Source organism: Musa acuminata, chromosome BXJ3-2, assembly GCF_036884655.1.
Source record: "Musa acuminata AAA Group cultivar baxijiao chromosome BXJ3-2, Cavendish_Baxijiao_AAA, whole genome shotgun sequence".
Classification (NCBI taxonomy): domain Eukaryota; kingdom Viridiplantae; phylum Streptophyta; class Magnoliopsida; order Zingiberales; family Musaceae; genus Musa; species Musa acuminata.
In genome coordinates, this window is record NC_088350.1 from 35,944,610 (window position 1) to 35,967,051 (window position 22,442).

General features: G+C 43.1%; 3 protein-coding genes and 1 pseudogene across 7 annotated transcripts; all 4 read right to left on the minus strand.

Moving 5' to 3' along the window:
• Positions 1–118: 118 nt before the first annotated feature.
• Positions 119–3,786, minus strand: LOC103976647 (double-stranded RNA-binding protein 2). Of its 5 annotated transcripts, none has more exons than XM_065137843.1 (6): positions 3,611–3,786; positions 1,825–2,087; positions 1,527–1,737; positions 1,016–1,285; positions 653–880; positions 119–336 (listed from the first exon to the last, which is right to left on the minus strand). In XM_065137843.1, the coding sequence occupies exons 2-6, from the start codon at positions 2,083–2,085 to the stop codon at positions 296–298; spliced, it is 1,011 nt and encodes a 336-aa protein (XP_064993915.1). In that variant the 5' UTR covers positions 2,086–2,087; positions 3,611–3,786; the 3' UTR covers positions 119–295. The 5 variants fall into 5 exon arrangements, with proteins under 5 accessions (XP_064993915.1, XP_064993914.1, XP_009390206.2 ...); XM_065137842.1 differs by having other exon boundaries at positions 653–946; XM_009391931.3 differs by having other exon boundaries at positions 751–1,285.
• Positions 3,787–5,159: 1,373 nt separating this feature from the next.
• LOC103976809 (transcription factor RHD6-like) lies at positions 5,160–6,883 on the minus strand. Its single transcript, XM_009392135.3, has 5 exons — positions 6,143–6,883; positions 5,922–6,029; positions 5,733–5,798; positions 5,555–5,620; positions 5,160–5,445 (listed from the first exon to the last, which is right to left on the minus strand). Exons 1-5 carry the CDS (start codon positions 6,740–6,742, stop codon positions 5,320–5,322), a joined length of 966 nt encoding a protein of 321 aa, XP_009390410.2. The 5' UTR covers positions 6,743–6,883; the 3' UTR covers positions 5,160–5,319.
• A 5,853-nt stretch (positions 6,884–12,736) lies between these two features.
• Positions 12,737–14,184, minus strand: LOC103976646 (protein MIZU-KUSSEI 1-like). Its single transcript, XM_009391927.3, has one exon. It carries the CDS (start codon positions 13,726–13,728, stop codon positions 12,883–12,885), a length of 846 nt encoding a protein of 281 aa, XP_009390202.1. The 5' UTR covers positions 13,729–14,184; the 3' UTR covers positions 12,737–12,882.
• A 2,338-nt stretch (positions 14,185–16,522) lies between these two features.
• On the minus strand, positions 16,523–21,464 carry LOC135630684 (transcription factor bHLH162-like; annotated as a pseudogene).
• Positions 21,465–22,442: the final 978 nt, after the last annotated feature.

A 22,442-nucleotide genomic window follows, 5' to 3' on the forward strand; every position in this document is an offset into this window, starting at 1 on the left:
TACGTTGACAGAAACACAACACGAGCATTGCCATGGAGTGCCCGCTTATGTTCATTCATCCTTGACTGCAAGCGTGTAGAATTCATAAAACAATCACACCAACAGCACAAGCCCAATATTAGACAGTATTCAATGCCAGTTCTATTAATAACACAACAAGATTTGGTTGTTCCTTCATATGTACACAAGAAAGAAGGCACACATCCTCGTAGAGCAGATCCAAAGCCTTGAAACAGCTGCATCGTCTTTCTTTCTCAGCCAGAAATGACCAAGTCTCTTCAGATATCGATGATGACTAAATTCCCTGAATGTTGAGCACATGGTTCAAACTGTGACCTGATACAAAAAAAATGTAACGATTAATAGACGAAATTCTCAGTCCAAAGGAACTACGCCATGAAATGAAACGAGGGGTAAAGCTGAAGGACCTTAGATAAATACACAAAGAAAGGCTGACAAATAAACGAATGAATAGTGCACAAAAAAAAAAGTATCTTAGCCCTCCTCGTTTTTCTTCTATTTCCTTTTTGCACTTCCTCTCTTTTAGCACTTCCAGCCCCCAATACAATCATACGGTTGTCGCATAAACTCATGAAAGAGGAGCAAAAAATAGGCAATCAAGACAATTCTACGAAAAGAAAGGTTAGTACACCATGGAGGTGTGCACTTAAGCGTATCAGCACATCCGTAACCAAGTAAAGTAGCAACTTTGCACGCGATACAGACTTGCAACGAGAACAGGTAACATACTGTCCATCTACTCGAGCTTTCTTTAACTGGCACTGTTCTTCATTCTTTTCCCTGGAACGCCCTTTACTTGAAATAGGAACCACATCTCGGGCGTGGCTAGTTGGGTCATCAGATGGTACTTCAGCTTTCCCTTGAATAGGAAGCAGCATGTGAGACACAACAAAGTCAGTTCCGGAAGCACCATTTGTTGATCCACCTGCTATAACTGTTACGGTTGGAGTTGACAAAGAGTTCCAACTCTCAATCAAGGTAGAACATTGTTTACCTGCATATTCCTCCTTGGCTGAACAAATAGAATCTGCTGCTGCAGTGTTAGCAGGTACTGAAGCAAATGCCTCAGAATATGCAACAGCATGTGGAATGTCATAAAACAAGGGAGTCAACATTTTATTTTCTTGGATACTACTACTGGGACCACTTGTCTCTGCATTTCTATCCAGGGATGAGCATGATCCTTTCCCTCTATGCACCACAGCATAATGTTTATTCTTTGATTCTATGATTTGTCTCATAATATCTCCTGTATCACAGTTTCCTGAAAAAAAAGGGGGGGAATAAGCCCTTTTCTTGTAACAAACATGTCCTACCAAGTTATGCACTTGGGAATGGCCATAAATCAACTAGAAACGTTGAAGCTAACCTTGATTTATCTCTCAGAAATAAACAATGAATCTAAAAAAGACGTTCGAAGCACCAAATCAAGTTCTTGCTCATATTTAATATGATTCTACTGGCACAGAACTAAGCTTAATCAATTAAAAAAAGTTTGAGCAAACCTAGAATATATTTAATAACAGTGCAAGCAGCAACCCGTTCTGCCTCTTTTTTGCTCATTGCAGTTTCACCTTTAAATGTCTTGTTATCAAACAAAACAGAAGAGACGAAGGCTGGAATCAGCCCTGGCTTGTGAGAAGTCTCATATGTTGGCAGGTTCATGTTCATCTTCACAGAATATTCATGCAGGATAAGTTTACAGAGAATGGTATCCTGCAAGTGAAAAGTAAAAAAAAAATTCATCAGAAACTAAAATTTTGAGTGTTAATAAACTCACAGAAAGTAGACAAAGAAACATACATTATGGATGAGAGACAAGCCCTTGTTCTTGTTGATGATACGGATGCCCTCAAGGGCAAATTTTGCTGCACATTGTTCGGCTGCCTTTTTGGTCGGAAATGTGCAAGGGGAAGTGAAATTTTTCCCATCCACGATTACAGTAGACCTGAACTCTGGCGCATGCGGTGTTCCCTCATTTATAGTCTGATATAGTGGCAAGGTGATAGAAGATCTTTGTGTATATTCTTGCAACCTATTCTTATGCATGAACTCTTCTGCCATACCTATAACCAAAAATTCACTTATCGAGCAAACTTGAGGAAATACTATTATTTGAACATAAATATTAATAAACACAACATGCAAGGGTGTGATACCAGGGAATTTACAAAAAAGAGCAAGTGTTGAGGGGAAGAACAGAGATAGAAGAAGCTCATGATAATCTATGTCCCAAAAGTCAGTGATTCATAACTTCAGCATACTAGTAACGACATACATCTCAATCATGTGTGCATAAAGAGAAAGCAAATAAGAAATAAAAAATCAAAATAATAGTAAGATAAAATAATAAATTGCCTCCCATGACATCACACAAAAAAATTTTAAAAATCCAATCGTAACGTGCATATAGATCTTCTGATCCATTAGCTTCAAGCACCATCAACAGGATCATTTCAAATGTGCCGATAAGTAATTTAATCCTAGGTAAGTCTTGTAACTTCTTATCTTTGATTATTTATGACAAAGAACAGTTCCATCAAGGGGAAAAAGAAACAATGGACATATAACAGAATACGCTAAGATTAGTACCTCAAAAAAGGAACAATGGACTTATAAATTTTTGCCTCATTTAGTTGGACATGCAATAAAATACACCAAGATTACTGCCTCATGTAATCAGGGATTAAAATGAACAAATTAAAAGTATGTGTTATCTAATGTTTTCTGCTATGCTCTTTTCTGTTAGGTCATGTATAATGGAATAAAAAATGGGGATACCACAAAGCAACAGGACTCACTAACTACTTTATACATTAAGTAATGCATACTTGTTTTGTTAGACTTCCGTGAACCTTTCGGCACAACACAAAAAGAAAAAGCCTTTTGTAGACAAGAATGTTATGATTATGTTTTGGTTATTAAAGCTACACATATCTGTAACGTCATAACAAGTAACTTACAAACACTGGTTGAACCTCATGACCAAATACTGAAAATGTAAACATTTAGTACAAGACCAATTACTAGCATATATACCATTCCGAGCCTTAAAAAAGAAATCTTGCTCGATATACAAATTTACGATCCCACACGAATATGTTCTCAAATATATATTTCTTTTGAGCTCAAATACGACTTACTTCCCCATCACCATCACAAGTTTCAACATTTACAATCGAATATAAAACATAATAAGTCTGCTCCCTTTTCTGCAAGATCCAGAGAAGCAGAGGAGGGTTACTTCGCCTGTTCGCCATGCTACAGACTAAAAGTGTTAGCAGACACATGGTCTTTCTTATTTTAGTTTTCAACCAAAAAGATCACGAGAAACGAAAAGAAAACAAGAACAGAGCCTAGAAATGGCATTAGAAACTCCAAAAGGTGCTTCCTTTACGATTTGGAATCCCGGGAGAGATTCGGAAAGGAAGCAGCTCAGAGCAAGATCAAAGACGAGGGAAGATGGAGAGAGCGTAATAGAGAATATGAGCAGCGAGGAGATTTGGTCACCAACGGTAGCGCTGCTCGATGGATTCGTAACGCACACAATATTAGGAGGTGGATGCAAGGGTAACCAACGGCCACTTACTGATTCCAACCCGGGAGGTCCAATCGCCGGGGGAGCGAGCAATCAAATGAATCTATCCATACGAGAGGAGCCGGGAGAAACGAAAGGGGGCAACGGACCAAAAGGGTGTGGTTTTAGGGTTCCGAGGCCTGACGCGGCGCTGCGACTGAGTTGCACCGCTCATCTCGTGACTAAATTAGATCGAGTATAATTTCTGGAATAAAAGAACTAATTAGAACAATAAGACATAGTGGAAAATTTCCAAGAGAAGTCATTTATTTTGGGTTTTTCCGATCGTTGTCTTTTTTCTTTTATTTTTATTTGTTGTCATCATAACTCTGTTTTTTTTTTCTGTACCTTCAAACCATCTCTGATAGGATAATCAAAAAAATTACAATCATTTGCATTGGATTGATCCGAAAAATTTACAATGGCATAGGTTTGTGATGAAGGGGTCTGAAAAATCCTATGAGGTTGGAGCTGATCTCCGAGTAGGTTCTCTTGAAACATGAAGGCTCGATCTGTTAATCACATAGCAAAGTTTGAATTTTGTGCATGGTAGGTGATAGTGTAGCACAAATGTGTTTAGTAGGATAACAGTCACCTTTAGCATCTAGATCTTTATATTTTTTAAAGTTACATTGAGATCATTATACTTATTAAAGTGAAACATTTAATCTCATTGTTCTAACAAAATTTTTCGTTTTGAATTCTATAAAATTATCATTTTAACTTTTATTGATATCTTAATGTTTCACTTTCATAAATATAGGAATCTCAATATAACATTTGAAAATGTAGGGATCGGTATATTGAAAATGTTTCACTTTCATAAGTATAGAAATACTGGGGCATGTACGATCCTTTACAATCAGTAGCGTGTCCAATATTACTTCTATCCTTGTTGTCATGATAATCTCACTGATTACTGTTAAATCTAACAACAAGTTTCACTAGTCGTAAGAGTAAATGCTAAGAAGACAAAATGAAGAAGGCCTTGGCAAATGCCCATAATCCGCTCAATACTACAAATAATTAAAGGGTGTGCGCGTGTGGGAGAGCTACATACTGACTTTTACGTAGATCTCACCACTAGGAGGATTGCAAACTTTATGCTTGTATGATATTTGTTGTCGAAATGACTTGATCGGATTAGATTTAATAGCAGATGGTGGATGTGAACATGTGGGTCAATCTTATAGTATTACTTCTCTTGATCTTTGAGATGATTAAACAAAATTATTTGGCAAACCTACATCGACCACGCACTGCTCTGTGAGTTATTCCACCTCCTCTCATGGCCTATTACTACTGGTACGCCTCCCATGCATATTCTTATCCTAAATCGATAAAAGGTCAAAAGATAGAAGATATATTTTTCTGCTCGGGTGATTTGTTTTCAAGTTGACATTTAGCCCTTGTCAGTCGTCGTATATGTGATCTTGAAGCTTACCTATATTATTATAATTAGGTAGATCAATATCCTGAGTGACTTCATCATATGTAGGAGGAAGTTGTGTGTTTTCTACAAACAAAAGACAAGATTTCTTATTATTATACTTGTGACAAGTTCGGAACTCAAATTCTTGCAGTTTGGTTCGGTTGACATTATTTCCGAATGATGTGTGTCGACAGACAGACGGTGGTATGAATTAGAAAAGGAGATCAAAAAGGGGAAGTCAGAATAATTGGTTGGCTGTTTTGCTCCTAATTTAGAGTTCACTGGTTGGTTAGAGCCGGAGTTGAGAGTTCCTATCTCCATGAGAGGATAAGATGGCATCGATGGCTTCCTTTACTTGCCCAACATCTGGTGGTTTTCCGCCTTGTCCCGGCCATAACTCATCGGTCGCCAACACCTGCATAGGAACACAAGAGGCCAAATCTCAGACATCAAGATGAAAAGCTCTCGATTTAGCCATCTGATTTAGTAAGAAGAAGGATTATTAATATATCCGATCGCAAGACCTTCACTTGCAACTGCAGGAACTTCACGTAGCTAATCGCCTTCTCCAGCATGGTTACCAAATCAACCTACGTGAATTTTTTTTTTTTTTTGTATGGAGAACACAGTTAATTACAATCGCCAAGACAATGGCGCAGGAAAAATAACTGGGAAAAACAATACATCCGAAGCGAGGCAAACCTTTGTGCCATTGGGAACGAGATCTTGAAGAATTTTGAGCCGCTCACTGATCCGTTCCCTCCGGTTCTGCAACGACAAACTACCTTGAGATGATTCATGTTTGTGTTCCATTGCCAAATTGTTCACAGCGTATAATAACAGAAAACAAAAGGTCCAAATTAATGTATTAGTAGTGGTAGATGAAAACACCTTTGCTGCGATACTCTGTTGTGGATCCTTGGATGGACTAGTAGACTTGTCTTTGGTCCTCCTGGGAGTACCGCACTGCTTCTTGGGACTTTGCACATCACATGAATTCTGCAACAGAAACATAAGCAGTCGACGACGTGACTTACGTAGAATTTAGTTCTAAGAAACCCATGCTTCATTTCTTAGGTTATCTTGATGATATATCGAACACTACACATTACCGTGCTCGAGCGTTTTTGGAGGACCGTTGTTTGCCCGATGCTTTCTTGAAGGCCATCGAAAGCTGCGGCACCGGAGTATATAAACCCAAACCGATCTTGACCTCGACGCTTATTCCCGCTTCCTACCTCGAAACAGTCTTTCTCCTGAATTAGCCTGGAATCAGCAGTTCCACGCTTGATATCCAGGTGATTCGGCTGATAACTTCGATCCATGGCATCAATCCAAGCGGCGCATTCCTCCTCGTGATCAAGGTTCAGGTGACCATCGAAACTAAGCACCGAAGTGTCGAAGCAGGCCCAGGACTGTTGGGATGCGACGACGGAGAGGGATTCTTGTGGCGGAGAAATCACCGCACCGAGCATATTGTACGCGCAGCTATCCGAGTTCCGAGGGTCCGAGTGGAAAGAAAGAAGGCTGCTCGAATAGCTCCCGTGGGAATCAGAGCTTCTTTCTCCATCACGGAGAAGCGTGCTGCCGTCCCCCAGATAGCCGAATAACTCAAGCGAAGAAGGAAGTCTAAGCTCTTGAATTGATGGCCCGCCTCCGTCAAGTGGACACGCTGGTGGACCTTGTCGAGTTCGATCTTTTGCGAGGGCCATAGAGAGAGATAGCGGAAGAGTTGTGGGATCGTACCGAGTTGCAGAAACAAGAGGAGGAAGTGGAGTGTATCTGAGAGAGAGAGAGAGAGAGACACACACAGTATTGAGTGGTGACAGAGGGAGGAAGAGGGACTTGCTCTTTGGGATGCTGCCGTTCATGTATGTTCTTGTACATGCATGCTGCGAACTTGCACCTCATATAAGGGGAGATGGCTTCTCCTTCCTATAAAGTAATGTGCATAAGAATAATAATAATAATAACTTAGAAGCGCTTGCATGCATTTCTGTGAGGAGGAGGAGGAGTTCGGTGGCATGAACGGAGAGATAGGGGATGGATGTGTGTGACAGAGGAGGAGAGAGAGAAAGCTAGGAAGCCAAAGGGTCGCCGGAAGTGTCGCACGCCCACGTCTAAGATTCCCATATGAGTGGCTCCTTCCTCCTCACTTCCACAACCCTAGAGCACGTGGGCCATGGTTATAAATCTCGTGGGCATCTCCTTATCTTAAGACATGTTTGATTCCAGACATGACACTGTGAGCTTTAATTGCTGTGATCCTTCTCTTTTATTAGTTTATGACATCCATATCGAACCAGGAGATGAGCATACACGCTTCGAGGAGACTCCTTCGAGACGCACCTACTCTCTGTTCTATGAACTCCGACTCAGGTTCATTTGTTGGAGCTGCTCTGTGGTCCTGATTCCTTCAGCGCTGCTACCTCTTGTTTCATCATCTCGTATCCTAAGCCTCGTGTTAAGGAGTGCAACAGTTGTGATTAACTATGGAAAGTGATCTTAAGCAAAACTTAATCTTGCTGCTGCGGAACCCAATGGACACCTTCTGCAGCAGCAGATGTGGTTTTGGTTATGATCAAGCACTCTTTAAACTGCCTGCTGTTTGCATAATTTTAAAGAGTTAAAAATATGCTGAAATCCTTTCTCCTCAAACTTGTTTAACCAACAACCGCCAGAGTCAACAATAGCAGGCATCAATTGTTGGGTGGCTTATATTACTTCTCAAATGAATGATCACCGATGAGTTGGGCTGCCTGTTGTTCCATGAACCCACGAGTCCAGAGATGGAGAAGAAGAGTACACTGTCCTTTGAGATGCCATGTGAGCAAATGAAGCGATAGAATATATACGCGAGTATGAGTGGCTCATCAGAGCAACATTTAATGCAGGGGTGGGCACAGCTGTTGAGGTGAGCGATGCAATGACATAAGTTCCATGATCATGTGGGATCTCGAGGCTTGGAGACGAGTCTTGTGGGAACGAGTGCAACGTAATGGAGGCCAAGCAATAATGGGGGTCATTAAACCACAGCATTTAATGTCAAGGGTCTTACCATTAAACAAGTGAAAGCAGCACGATTAATGACGAAGCTACAGCAAACATCATGCCATGGATGTGAACTTTGTCTCATGAACCGAAGCAACCCATATGCTATGGTAACGAATTCCTCCATATTCTATGTGGCTTATGGGATTCTGGTTTTCAACTTTGTGATCCTCATGTTCATCAAGGTGAGAGCAGTCGAAATTTTATTGTGAGTTCAGAACTCTGTCCAACCTCAGTCAGTGCTAGGAGAAAGTCATAGCTGAAACCACAAGATTCATTATTTTGGACCGATAGAAAGTCATACCTTTCTTCCATTTGGCTTTGAAGGAGTAACACTTTGATTTAGTAAGCCTCATGCTCCTTCACTGCAACAGTTTCTTGTGATCTTGCTTTCCGCTCATGAAACATACTGTTGAGATCGATTGGGATACTTCACGACATTTTGGAACAAGATTCATCTATATCCCATTGGCATTCTTCTAACTCGCCATCATTCTTCCCTTCCGCCTACTTTACTTCTCCTCTCCTGCTCGATCTTCTTCCCCGCATCAGCCTGTCGCTACTTCTTCCTGTTCTTCCCAATCTTCGTTGGAGACGAGACGGCGGATATCGGCGGTGGCGGGATTCAGCAACGACGGCCGTGGCGGCACGAATTCGCCAGCGAGCGTCGAGGGAAATGGCAGGTGGTGACACATTTGACGTGTAGAATCCGGTGACCGGAGCTGAGGATGAGAATGCGGTATCGTGGGTATTTTTGGGCCTCTTTGGCGCTTAAGTGGTTTACGGTAAGCTAACTCCCGGTGTTTGAACTCACACTTTATGGGCCAATCCAGGTTAACCTACCGGGCCGTGTCATGTGCCTTAATCCCTACAGCCCCTTGTGTTCGAACGAAGTAGTGTCCTGTTCAGTACGTATTCTAATTCGTCGTTTATCTCCTGTAGTCGCTCGATCCTTTACCCTCCGTCGGCCCCCCGTCTCGCTCTTCTTTCGCGACAGCAGAATGGCCGACACCGGAGACGATGGGCATCAGCGGTGGTAGTAGTCTGCAACGATGGGTGTGGCGGGGCGGGACGAATCCGCAGATGAGCACGAGGGGAGACGCTATTAAACTGTCTGGATCCAGTCACCGTCGGTGAGGACAAGACGTTGGAAGCTGACGGCTTTGACGCCAAAAAAAAATTTTTTCGGCCTCTTTGTCGTTGTTATCGTGAACGGTAAGCTCACCTGATGGTGTTGTGCTCACCTTTGTGGGTCAGAGCTTGGTCCAGTCCAGCTATTGTTCGAAGGAATTAAGCCCAGATAGGATATTTGGGATACAAGGCCCAATTAAAAAAGCCCATCCAACAAATAAGATGGGCCTCCATCTATGGAGCTTATGGTAAGGAGTTGCAGGAGCCGCCGACAAGTTTCTCCTCCCCTTCTTAGACCGTCCTCTTGCCCATTTGGCCTCTCGTTCTTTCTTCTCCTTCTCTTCCCCTCCCATTCTCCTCTGTTCAACTTCTCTTCCCCTCCCATTCTCCTCTCGTTCTTTTTGCTCCATCGACCCTTCACAACTGTTTTCTCTTCTCCTCGCTTATATGGCGACGATGAGTCCAAGCGACGTGGTATAGAGTGGCGGTAAGAGCATGTTCGGAACCAAGCAATGTCCCCAATTGTTGCTCATGGCAGGATGTGCATGTTCTGCTTCGTCTTTGATCTCCTCCTCGCTCTATCTTTTACTTTTCGTCAGTCCCTCACAGCAAGTTGCTGCTCTTCTCGGTCTAAATCGGCGACGACAAGGCCGACCGGCACCGGAGAAGATGAGCATCAGAGGTGGTGTGAGTCAGCAACTGTTGACGTGGGGGAGCGAATACGCCGATGAGCGCGAGGGACACGACAGTAGCTATTCGAGAAGTAGGATCCGGTCACCGTAGGTGATGACAAGAATTCCGAAACTGAAGGGTGAGACGACAAAAATATTTTTTGGGGGCCTCTTTGTCGCTTTTCTGGCGAACGGTAAGGTCACAGGGCGGTGTTTGTACCCACCACATGATAAAGTCCCTCAGCTTGTAGGATTCAGTCACCGAAGGTGAAAACAAGATCACGGAAACTTGAAGTGTGACGCCAAAGAAAAGCATTTTTATCGCTGTTCTGGTGAAGGGTAAGGTGACTCGTCAGTTTTTGTACTCGCCTTATGGGTCATAGCGTGTTCGAAAGGCTTGGGCCCAGCCCGTCTAAGAGTTCAAAGCCATTGCAGAGCAGCCTGGCTATTTTGGTTTGTAGGCCCAATTAATGAGCCCATATAACAATAGCTAAGTTGAGCCTCCATCTATCAGCCCATGGCAACGAGCCGGAGGAGGAGCCGACCTCGCTCGGCTGAGAGAGGCATTTTGGGGGGTTTCCGAGTTCTAAGCGCTGGATTTCTGCAAGGGTAGGGGCACTGCGGTTCATCCTCGTAGTTTTTATGAATCTGGGCCTTCTAAACGTGGCTCATACATGTCGAATAGATAGATGCTCGAGTATTGGACAGTGCCAATTGCGTTTCGTTATCATCGCTTGCTTTAACGTTCCTCACCGCTTTATCGGGAATCGAGCATTCCACAAAGAAACATCACATCAAGTCTGCGTGCGATGGAATTCATGGCAATGATTGCAGAGGCTATACCAACAATGGTGATAGGGGAAATTAATTGAAGTGGAAAGAGGAGTCTGAGGAGGCTGAGCTCCGAGTCTCTCTTTGTCGAGGAGTCGTTGCTGTGTTTTGTTCTCCCTTTCTCGAACCATGCCCTGTGAAGAGTGGCATGGAGGAGAGGCTGAAACAGAGCGATGCATTACCAGGAACAACTCCCACAATAAATGCGTGGTGATGATCCGCAGAGCTCAAGAAACGAGGTGGAATCTCTCAGATTTGTTGGTCTCGGTTGTACCCGACACAGTCACTCTCTGTCCCCGGCCCCCCCTCCTCCAAGGCTGACAGCTTGTACCGGCAGAGGAGGATCAGGCTTCGACCAAAGCAGAGCATAACCAGGATTAAGAGACCCAAGGCTCTGTTTGCAGTCGACTCGTTCTTGATGTGAAGGAATCCACGATGACTAAATCACTCCGCAATCTATCGCAAAAGATAAGGATGATTATTGACGACGACGACGACGACGACATTGTTTTTTTTGTAGTGCTTTGGCGTGTAATATCAATGTATATATACGTTGCAAAATTTCTTCAAGAGAATCATAGACATGGTAAAACATCATGTCGCCATGACACTGTTAACAGAGCGAGCGATGAAGAAGAAGACTCACACTGCCAGAAGAAAAGAGGAGTTCTTATTGGCGAGTCGAAATCGCTTAATTTCCGGTGAGGATTAATCCCGAAAGCTAAAAAGGAAAACCAATACAAGTGGTAAAGAAAGCATAAAGGGAGATCCTACCGAGATAAGCTTGGCCCCACAAGTTGCGTGCCTCACACTCTAAGCTCGTGAATGGATCCAATGATCCCTCGTATAATAAGACAAGTTCTCGCTCTGACATCAACCCTACACGGTACGCTAAATAGTTAGTATTCCATGGCTTTGACGAAGACATGTTGAAAGGTCGCTGCAACTGCAGATGATACAGACGATGGGAAGCAGCTCGCCGAGAAGCAGGCGTGAAGAGGCTCCACATGACCCATCGCTATAAATGATGAACTACGAGCCCTGTATGTTTCATCACAAGGAAAGAATCAATGAAAGATGCAGGCACACAATTTTATTGATCTTGGCCGGCCGGTATAACAACAACATCGCTGCTTGTTTGCCCTTCTTACAGCTTCGGAAAGCAGGTCGGAGCATGGTTACGGCAATTCTTAGCGAGCTTCATCTTAACAAAGTGGGAGTGAAATCCTCCGATCGTACTTGGCACGGTTGTCATGTGATGCTGACTTGATGTGGATGACCAACTTTCTTTGTTTTTGCCCCATCGACATCCTTTAAATCTTGCTTGATCAACCATGAAAGCCAGAACAGAGCACGGAAGCAATTCCCTACTTCGGGGACTCGGTCACATGATCATCCCTACCTATGTGTGTCCTGATAACCTCGATTCGTGCCTAATTAAACTCGGTACTATTCCATTTAGTTCTCTGGTCCATCCATCTTCTCCGGGCCGATTGGCAGCAATGATTGAGGCGAGATGGTACGGAAGGTTTCTGTGTTTCCTGTGGCTGTCTGGCAGACGAAGAAAGATCATGCGAGATCTAGCGGAATCCATACTTGCAGAATTGTGTTGATGTTCCAATCTTTTTAAGCGGAGGAAAGATCGTGTAAGGGATCCAACGGAATCCATACTTGCGGAAGAGAGTAAAAATAAGAAGCTCCTCCGGATCGTGTCGATTTTAGACAAATGCCACCACCACATACTCGACGGGAAATAGTTTCCGCTATACGCTTTCCATGATCCGTAAAGCCTGCCTCCTTAGTTAAGATCCGAGGAGTTGCGAAGCGAGAGACGGTGTAGAGGGCTTTCACAGCCGGAGAGCGATGCCGAGGAGAAAGTAGCCATTGCAGATTTTTTATGTTCTCATTCCACATAACTTGTCATACTGCCAATCTGCATCCCACTATCGAGCACTAACAAGAGGACAGAATTACAAATAGCCAGAAGAAGAAGAAGAAGAAGAAGAAGAAGAAGAAGAAGAAGAAGGAAAAGATGCAAAGCCAACTCCACTCCGACCACAACCTGCAAGTTATTACGCTACACACTCGAGCCACGGCTACATGGAAACTGAAGACAGAGAGGTAGTTTTATCTATTACAAACGGAGCAGGGGGAGGTTTAAGCTTCTATTACACTCTGAGCAAGTAGACACTCAGCTCAGGGCCTCCATTGTTGTCTGGGTTCATCATGTAGAAGGCCTCGGAGTCTTTGGACCCCACCACCCTCTCGAATTTTGCTCGCATGTACATGACGTCCTTATCGGTGTTGCCGGCGTCGCCGCCGTCGCCCGGGATCACCCCGGCCCCCATCGACACCGGCTCGACGGCCCTCAGCACCTTCCAGTCGCCGGGGCCGCACTCGCGCTGCACCGCATACCCGCACTTCTTGCCGTTGATGTACGCCCGCCAGAGCGGCTCCTCCACTAGCCTCGTCGTCGCCGCCGCCTTCTCGCCGCCGCCGCCGCCGCTGCTGGGCTTGCGCTCGCACTCGAGTGCGATCCTGACCAGGCCCGAAGCCATCTCGCGCACGAGCGCGCTGGTGGCCGTGGCCAGCTCGACGAGCACCACCGGGCACGACTTGCTGTCCGCCTGGAAGGCGAGGTGGACGTGGCCGCGCCGGTGCCCGTAGAGGGTGCCCGTGACGCGGGCGCCGAGGCCCGTCGGTCGGTTCCGGCGGAGGGAAGTCGCGGCCGCCAGAACCGACCGAAGCCTGGACACCGCCGTCTCTGCGGCCGAAGAAGTTTTCTTCTTGGGCCCAGTAGCGGCGGCGGCCGTTTCTTCTTGGTAAGGGTAGGATGAGGAGGTAAAGGAAGAGAGAGTGGCTTTCTCTTCATCCTGGTCATCCCACTCCTTCCTCTCCGCTGCTCCTTCCTTGGGGGACTTCTTTATCCTCCACTGGAAGTGTTTTCTGGCGGAGGAGGAAGAGAAAGAGGAGGAGTCACGGGAAGTGCTTCTTCCCATGTTGATGGTCCTCATCAGGGACTCTACTGGAAAAGCAAGCAGGAGGATGGAGTGATTGGTGAAATATTGGTGAGGGGAAGGAGAGAAGAAGAAGAAGAAGAAGAAGAAGAAGGGCAGAGGGGGGATCCTTTATGGTGTGTTGTCACTTCTCTCTTCTCCCTCGACACACCACTCGGCAGCGATGGTGGGCTCATTTATGTCCATGTCCATGTCCATGTCCATGTCCATGCATCGGTGATGGCAGAAGCGAGGGCATTGTGTCATGCAAATGCACGCCGTCCTCCGAGGCTGGGGATCGTCACCAGAATCCTTACAAAAGTAAGGCTGGTGGTCTGCCCCCACCTAACTGCAAGTGCATAGAGCGGGGTGGCAGACCGAAAGCAGCAGCGGAATAGATATAGCATCGGTTCGGTGGGCAGCCATCCACGATCCGCGGTGGATTGAGAGCAGCAGCAGAGGAGAACCGTGGGACGTGGTCTTCCCTCGTCAGCCGTAGTTTGATGAGTTTATCCCTTATTCCTTTGTAGCTGGGAAGGGGAGTGAATCCACCGATGGAGCCAACAGCAGAAGCTGGAGTATTTTAACTAGGGGGCGGGGTGGGGGGTTAATACGTTGTTATCCTCTCGAAGGAGAGGAGATCCGAGCATGGAGTACAAACATGAAGGTCCCATTGGTCACCATCAGCCAAACATGCCAATAAATGCTGTGAGATGGACCTGATGTGACGACCGGCGGGGGGTGGGGGGCCAATCATACGGTAGGTTGGTCCTTTCAGGGTCGAGAGGAGCTTTAACTCTTCTGTTCTCCTATACTCGTAGGAACTCGTCGGAGGTATTTGGTATTTGCGCCACTGTCTATTGTCGTCTGGCACACCCAATGCTGATGGCCACTTTACTTATGAGGGGATTTGGCTGAATCGATTACTCTTTGTCTTCATGACAACCGATCTCGTTCTGGAGCGAACGGCGACCACACGGAGTGCACGTCGATCATTGATATCCATAATCTTAGAAAGAGGCTCTCACAATAATGCCCATCCATATCTTAGAATAGTGTGATGCAGCAGCAGCAAGGAAATAAACAACACTAAGAATAGTGATCAGGACGTCTCACTGCCATGATCAACCGTGACGGATTGTTCATACGTATACGTTTTCTTGGTCCTCCCTCGATAAACAACACTGGAACGCCAGAGCGAAGATGCCAACACGCCTACCTCTCAACCAACCAACCAACCAAGTAGAATCGACTCTTTAAGGAAGATGAGATGCGATGATACTTGTGTTCCATACGAGTTGCCCTTTTGGTCGCTCCCCCTAGCAAACAACGATCGCGTGATCGACCTCGATTCCATCTCGCAACCAATTAAAAGCTGCTGTTAGCAGATGTTTGCGGGATCAAAAACCTCAACTGAGCTCTGATCCTTGCAAATGAGTCGCATAAACTTTTAAGCCCCCATATCATCTCCGACTAAAAACAAATGCCATGTTGATCGACTCGAATGAAGTAAAAAAAACGTTGACTTCACCTAGTTTTTCTCCCCTTGCATATGGCTTTGGCTTTGAATGTATTAATTACATTGGAAATCCAATCTGTAGATATCTTTATCTATCTTTCTTTTCCAAGTTGTTATCGTTGGCACCCAATTCCATTACACTGAATCAAATCGATAAATCGAATTTTCTTATGACAGTCCAATGTCTAAACAAATTTCTGTCGTATAATCTCTTCACCCAAAGCTAGAAATGAATTTGTCGAGGAACTCTATAAGAACAGCTGCATCGTTCTTGGATAGAAAATAATTTATTGCAACATCTCCACCAACAAAGCTTTGGTGCTGCAATTCCCACCATAACCAGCTCCAACCTGTCACAGTGAGGTAAGAGAAAATTCTCAAGGCAGATAAACCTTAATATACTATACTCAACTCTTAAAACCGGCACAAAGAAAGTTCATGAAAAAAATTTAGTTTTAAGAACTGAGATCAAACATGCGAAGCTGGCCAAAATACGATTCAGCAGCTTTTGATCTGCTTCATTACCTGATGCCTATACAAGCAACAAGCGACTGCGAATCAACGAAACAAGATACTCTCAAGTCTTTTTTTTTGCTATATGCAATCTAGTATTGCGAAACCAGGAAAACGATAAGCATCTGAAACGAGGTGCACATATGTACATTTGCTGACTTAGAAGAGGTAACTGATGTGATAAGAAAAAGAATGGCCACAGAACTAGCATCGTTGTTCCATATCCCCATTCTGCTCCGTGGCACAATGGAGCTGTTGGAAGGCTTGAAGAACCCAAAGGCCCCAAACTATACAGGCAATGCAGCAGCAACCCTCGCACATATCAACTAATATAACTACCCCAGTAACGAAAAGGTTGCTGCTGCTTTTATACAAGACAGTACAAATGGTGCTTCTTCTTCTCCAGATTGGATAGTTGTTGCCACTATTGTGTATCTTCAGAATAAGTTTCCAAAATGAATCCACATGATACTTCTCCTTGAATATATAATCAGCGCTGATGCCATTGGAAAACTGGTTAGACCAGGCTCACAAGATGAGGCTGATGCACAACGAGTCAAATGGATACATGGGTGAGGGTGATAAACACACAAAGTTTGATGCCATGATACATGATCCTTGCAACCCCCAGCTCCGTAGCCATGCAACCCCGTCTATAGACACACAAGTGCATCTCTGGGGTTGTGGTTTTTTGCCAGGTTTGAACTATGGTGACCATAAAGACTAAAAAGGACAGATAGATAAATGAGAGGCAAGAGCTGCAACATGATTAAGCACAAACTGAAGTTTTGCATTCCCTCTAGTCTGGAATAGTAATCAGCTATCTACTCAACCTAACCAACTATTACAATTCATACAATACTAAATGCGACATATTACATACTCTTTCCTGCTCAGCAACAGTAGTCGTTGAGAAACATTTTCCCACAAAATGGGTCACAAACACATCTATTATTCTAACAAGGAAGTAGAGAAGTTGAGCAATACTGAAGTCAACCAACAAGACAAGAACAGCTTCCAATTTTAGGTTTTTTTTTTTCTTAATATTTGTTTTTCTGACAAATCCATATGATGTATGCCAATCTTCTTGATCGCTGTGGAGTAATGCTCAGAAACCTTCTGGCAAAAGGTAAACTTTCCAGATCAGTTAGATGTAAAACCCCAATTGACGCAGATAAAGCTCATCGAACCAACATCTTCAATCTTTCAGATATCCTCGAAGCCTCCAAGCCAAGTCTGGAGCTGACTGCAATAACACGTTGGCCAAAGGTTAGATAAGAGGTCCCTCATGAATCGGTCATAAATCAAGGAAAAAATTATGGCTGTCTTCTCTGCTCCACTCAACCGAACTATGCCCAAGTTAGAAGTGTGCTTCCCTTGAAGTTCCGATTTTGTTACAAGAACCATGCAACGATTTAATCTACTTTTTTTTTGCTTCTCATGCACATGTTTTAGCAAATCTTCACCCTTAATTTTGTCAAATAGAATTTCCAATTTCTTCTGAGAAATCCCTTGTTTTATTCATTAAATCTTTGCTTCAAGAAAAAGCCACTCTTGGTATAGATTAATTCATTATCACATTATCACGGGGTATTAGGATTTATCTGGTCTTAAATGCTTGAAAACACACACACAGGCACATGGATTCAACTGCCTTTGACATGCATATTGACCAATTTAGCTCAAAATTAAATTTAGTGTCATGCGGTGCTACAAAGATATATTCAGTAAAAGAAGTCCTTCCTATGAAACAAGTGCAGGAAGGAGCCAATGATTTTACCTCCCAAATGTGAATCCTTTAACCTTTGAATTAATTAAAAAAAAAAACCATAGATTACTGTCTTGAAAACTAACATGTTTATAGCAATTAGATACTTGATAGTTCGATTCTACAGCTAACCAACAAAATTTACTAAAGCAATAGACGCCTTGAGAATGGCAAATTCAAAATTTTCATCGTGCCAAAAGCATCAATGATAGTGCAAATCCAAGATATATCTAAATTGCATGGTTTACCACAAAATTTACTATATTTGGCATTTGATATGCTAACTGTTAATCAAATCCTAAAATGTGGAGATGTTGCTTACTTGGGAATGTATTGTGTGGAAGATCTTTTCTCCCACAATGGAGAAGCTGGCATTAAGAACTTGTGCTCCTTCTTCCTTGAGAACACAGATGACCTCATGGAATGCAAACCGCTTGTCTATGCCACTTATCAGAACCACCTCCAAGTTCGAATCCTGGTGCCTCACTTGAATGACCGGCACCCTAAGTTCCATAGCCAATCCACTGCTAATGTCCTTGATTGTTTCTTTGATGCCTGTCCTTGAATCCTTTCCCCTGCTTCATCGTATCAATCCTTTCCCGAAGCTCTTTAATGTAAGATGTTGCCTGATCGAAGTGATCTTGTTGACTCAACAAATCCTATAACACAAAAGATAGTTGAGTACGCAAAGTATAGTATGCACAAACATAATCATCCAAATGCTTATGTTATGTTTGAAGCTGCAGCATCATGCTGGATTTTCAAATGCTTATGTTATGTTTTACAGTTGCAACTACAGAGACAACTCAATGTTAATCTCCAATTCGCTAGATTGAAAGAAAAGCCTACCGAATCAGGACAGTGAATACAGGCATCCTGCTATAGCATCATCACTAAATCCATCCTCACTGAAAACATATCAATGTTAGGATCCCATGTTTTTTTCGTTTAATGCGTGGAGAATCATCAGATATGGCATCTCCCTCGTAGCCTTTCTAGGTAATATATGTTTTCAGTGTTGGGAAAATATGGGACATCGGGATCCACACAAGAAAATTACAATTCATTTGGATTGTGGTATATTTTGTTCAAATAAAAATCAAGACAGAGACAGGTAGCTGATGGAAACTTGATTACATCAGAGGGTTTGGTTTGCAGCCCCCTTCTTGTTTTCTTTTCAGAATTTGATTTTAAGAAACAACCACTTTTAACTTGTAAAAACGAAGGCTTCGGTGACCTTCGTAAATAAAAACCGGAGCTCATAAACTAGAGGAAAAGCAAAGAAAGAACAATCAGAAAAAGATAGAATCACCTGAGACAGCAAGTTCATGAGAAATAGGAAAGACATAGGAAAAAAGACCAATATCCTGCTTTTCTTATACTGGCAAGGTTGCGACGTGGGCTTAAATCAAGCGCAAAAGTTGAAAGCAATACTGTCGAGCATCAAAATCGCATTCAGCTTCACGAAATTGCCAGAGAAGATAGTTGTCAAGAGACACGAAGGCAGTAAAATTGGATACAAAGAGACTATAGGAGAAGAAAACAAAGAATGCGGTGTACCTTTGGGTTGGAGTAATATTCCTTTGGAATGAGAGGGGAGAGCTTCATACATAAGCTCTTCATGTGCATCCTTCTGTTCTTCTCCACTGCCTTCCTCTCCGTCTTAGCAACCCCACCACCGCCGCTGCTCTTCATCTCTCTTAAACCCACAAGTTTGGAGTACTTAGCACAGAGAAAGGACCGAGGGACGGAAGAGGGAAAGAGGGAAGAGGGAGGGAGGGAGGGAGCCACATTCACGATGTGTAAATGCATACTCTGTATCTGCTGATACTCGACGTTACAACAGGAGATATGAAAAGACGGTGAAAGGAAAGTTGCTGTTTTCACATGCACATCATATCCTAGGACATGTGGCGCCTCGTGACTGGGAAGAAGACGAATACATTTGCAACGGGGCCATATCTCGATCCTACCCTGTTCATATAACAAACAGAGGAGGGAATGAAAAATATCGGGAGAGAGAAAGAAGACAGACCAGTGGGGTGTGATCGAACGCATCGCTGTCGATATTTTCTTGCACGGAAAACAAAATAAAGCTACGCAACAACAAGTTGAGGAACCCAGAAATAACAAAAATGGACATCTTTCTGATGATCACAAAACGATACATTACTCGATGCAGCTCAAGTTTATCACGTGCATAAATTATGACGACGAAATAAAGAAAACTGACTCCTGAAGCTGACATCACATCGCTACATATATAAACACAGAAAACCTGGACTTGCGTTCTTGTTGACATGCACCACATCTCACCAAAGTCAGCAATCCATACCATTCATTCTCTTGTTAAATTATTTTATTACCCGATGATAAGTTATATTTTAGGTCCAAAACATAGACACATTTGTTCACCAACAAGGTTGTGAGCACGTTTAAGGTACCAACGAAAGTTGATATTGATAATATCTAAGTGAGAACAAAAAGCATTCTGGTTTCAGACAATGTTTTTAATGAAAAAGACAATATCAAATGAGACACTCTAAATCAATGACCATCTAGACAAGTCAACAAATTGCACAAGAGATCAGAAACGACGGATCACCTGCTGTCTCAGGAAAGTGTGTGTAAAAGGTGCTTGTTTCAACAGAACACAACAAATACAGAGTAAGACATTTACGACTATTTTTCTAGTTTGTACGACGCTGTAGTAGTGTGTGATTGTCAAACCAGGAATGCTAATTAATAGAAGCATCAAGCAACTGGGAAAAGAAACAGTGATGTCTATATCACTCCCAAAAAAGAAAACAAACATTCATCTCCAACACACTATTAATGCAAAACCAAAAAGTAAGGAGAGAAGGGAAGCACAAATGAGCCATTGCTCCCCTCCCCACAGGCCAAAATAAATACCACAGCAAATCATCTTGCTGGTCCACATGGTGGGAGCATACTGATCGAGGAACCATCAATTGAAAATGCATTATCAAGTAACTTCCAAATCAGAAATACCGATCGAGAGTTTGTCAATATATATATATATATATATATATATATATATATATATATATATATATATATATATATATATATATATATAAGAAAATTGATCCCAGCATAATAACATCGACAACTTATCATGGCCCTCTCTATTATTTCTTTTTTTTTTTACAGGAATTTTTTCTTTTAATTTTTAAACCTTTTTATTCACGAAGAGTAATCTGATAGAAGAGAAGATCATAATAGAAAATCATGATAGAATAACATCCCTATTTCTTATTATCTTTAATCAATCATGGATTTAAATAATACATAATTGAGAAAATTCTATTCCTCAATGAATAAAATTCATCCCTTTTGCACAACCTATTTCTTATTTCTAATGGTTTCCCTTCCACAATCTATTTCGGATTTGAGTCTCTTCCTCAAAACATGCACAATAAATAAAATCCCAATCTATTTCTTATTTCTACACTATCGGATCAGTTGCAAATGTCATATCCATCAAATTCCTGAGACAGCAATGTGTTGCTAGCTACTGTCAAACTAATCGACAAAGAAATGCTGTTTAACATGACTCATCGATGATGCTAACCTAGCATTCCGAAGATGGCAGTGAGATTTTCTCATGAAGAAATTACCTGTGTCGATGGCCTATTAAGAAATTTGTCCTTTCATGTTGTTAGACTATCTTATGGTAATTGCAGATCGACACTGTACAATGCTCGAGATGAGCAACAAGATGAGCAGCGGTCAAACTGACCATGTGAGCAGTAGCACTGTGAAATGGCATCCGAGACTACGCAGAAGAAGAAGAAGAAGAAGAAGAAGAAGAGGGAAACCTAAGAATGCCGACGACGCGGACCCGAAGCGCCGTGGATCGCCTCACGAGAGTGGTTCGAGCGCCGCCATCGCTATTCGCTGCGCCCCGAAAAACCTCTTCCAAGTTCAAATGCCCCCCTCGTCGGTTAGCGACCGAAGCACCGTTGCGTTACATTACTCCGCGCAAGTAAATTAGTTAAACGGTGTCTCGTTCGGCTGGTGAGCGGAGTTGGATGTTTAACGGATGGATGAATAGAAATCCCTTTGGAAAGCGCCCAAATCACGTGAGCCAGAGGGAGTCGATCATCAATCAATGTCGAAAAGACTTGGGGCTTTTAGAATGTGATTTTTCTCGCCATCCGAACCAAGAAGAAGCCAACTGTTTAGTATATGATACGGGTTTATTTATTTGGCTCGTATGATTGGTGATTTGATTATCCATCCGCCTTAATTAGAAATATTTCACTGTTTCGATCGAAGAGGACTCTCTCTATCCAAAGAAATGTCTTCAGGTGCTGCTGTCCGTACAAGTGCAGTTTTTTCTTGTTCTGACGACTACCTGCGTTTAAAACCCATGCGATGCCTTGAATTCGATTAGTGGACCGTGTCATCAATCGACGCGGTCCATGCCACAATCACTGGGCCAACCAAAATGAGAGTTCGAAAGCAGTGGTATGGATGGATGATGACAGGATCTTACAGACGAGGAGGAGGAGAAGAAGGAAGACGATGGATGAGATGACGTCCTCGTCGTTGGAAAGGAGCACAGATTAGATGTAGGGGAGCGGGGCTCATCGCTGACCACAGTAACATTAAAAAAAACAATACATTTTTATTTAAACGAGTCCCATTTCGAGAGAAACTAGCATTTTGGTAAATATATATATTATAGATTCCGGCACATCATCAGTGGTAAAGTGACAACTTATTGGGGGTGCCATGATGATAGAGGATGAGATGGGGCCAAACCCCTCCCCGATTGGTGACCATTATTGATGTTAGTTGGGTATTTATTAGCCGGGAAAAAGGTTCTGTCGGGAAACATTGCATCTGAGAAAGAAATGTCGATGATATCATCTTCGCACCAACTGCAATTATCAACACAGCTGC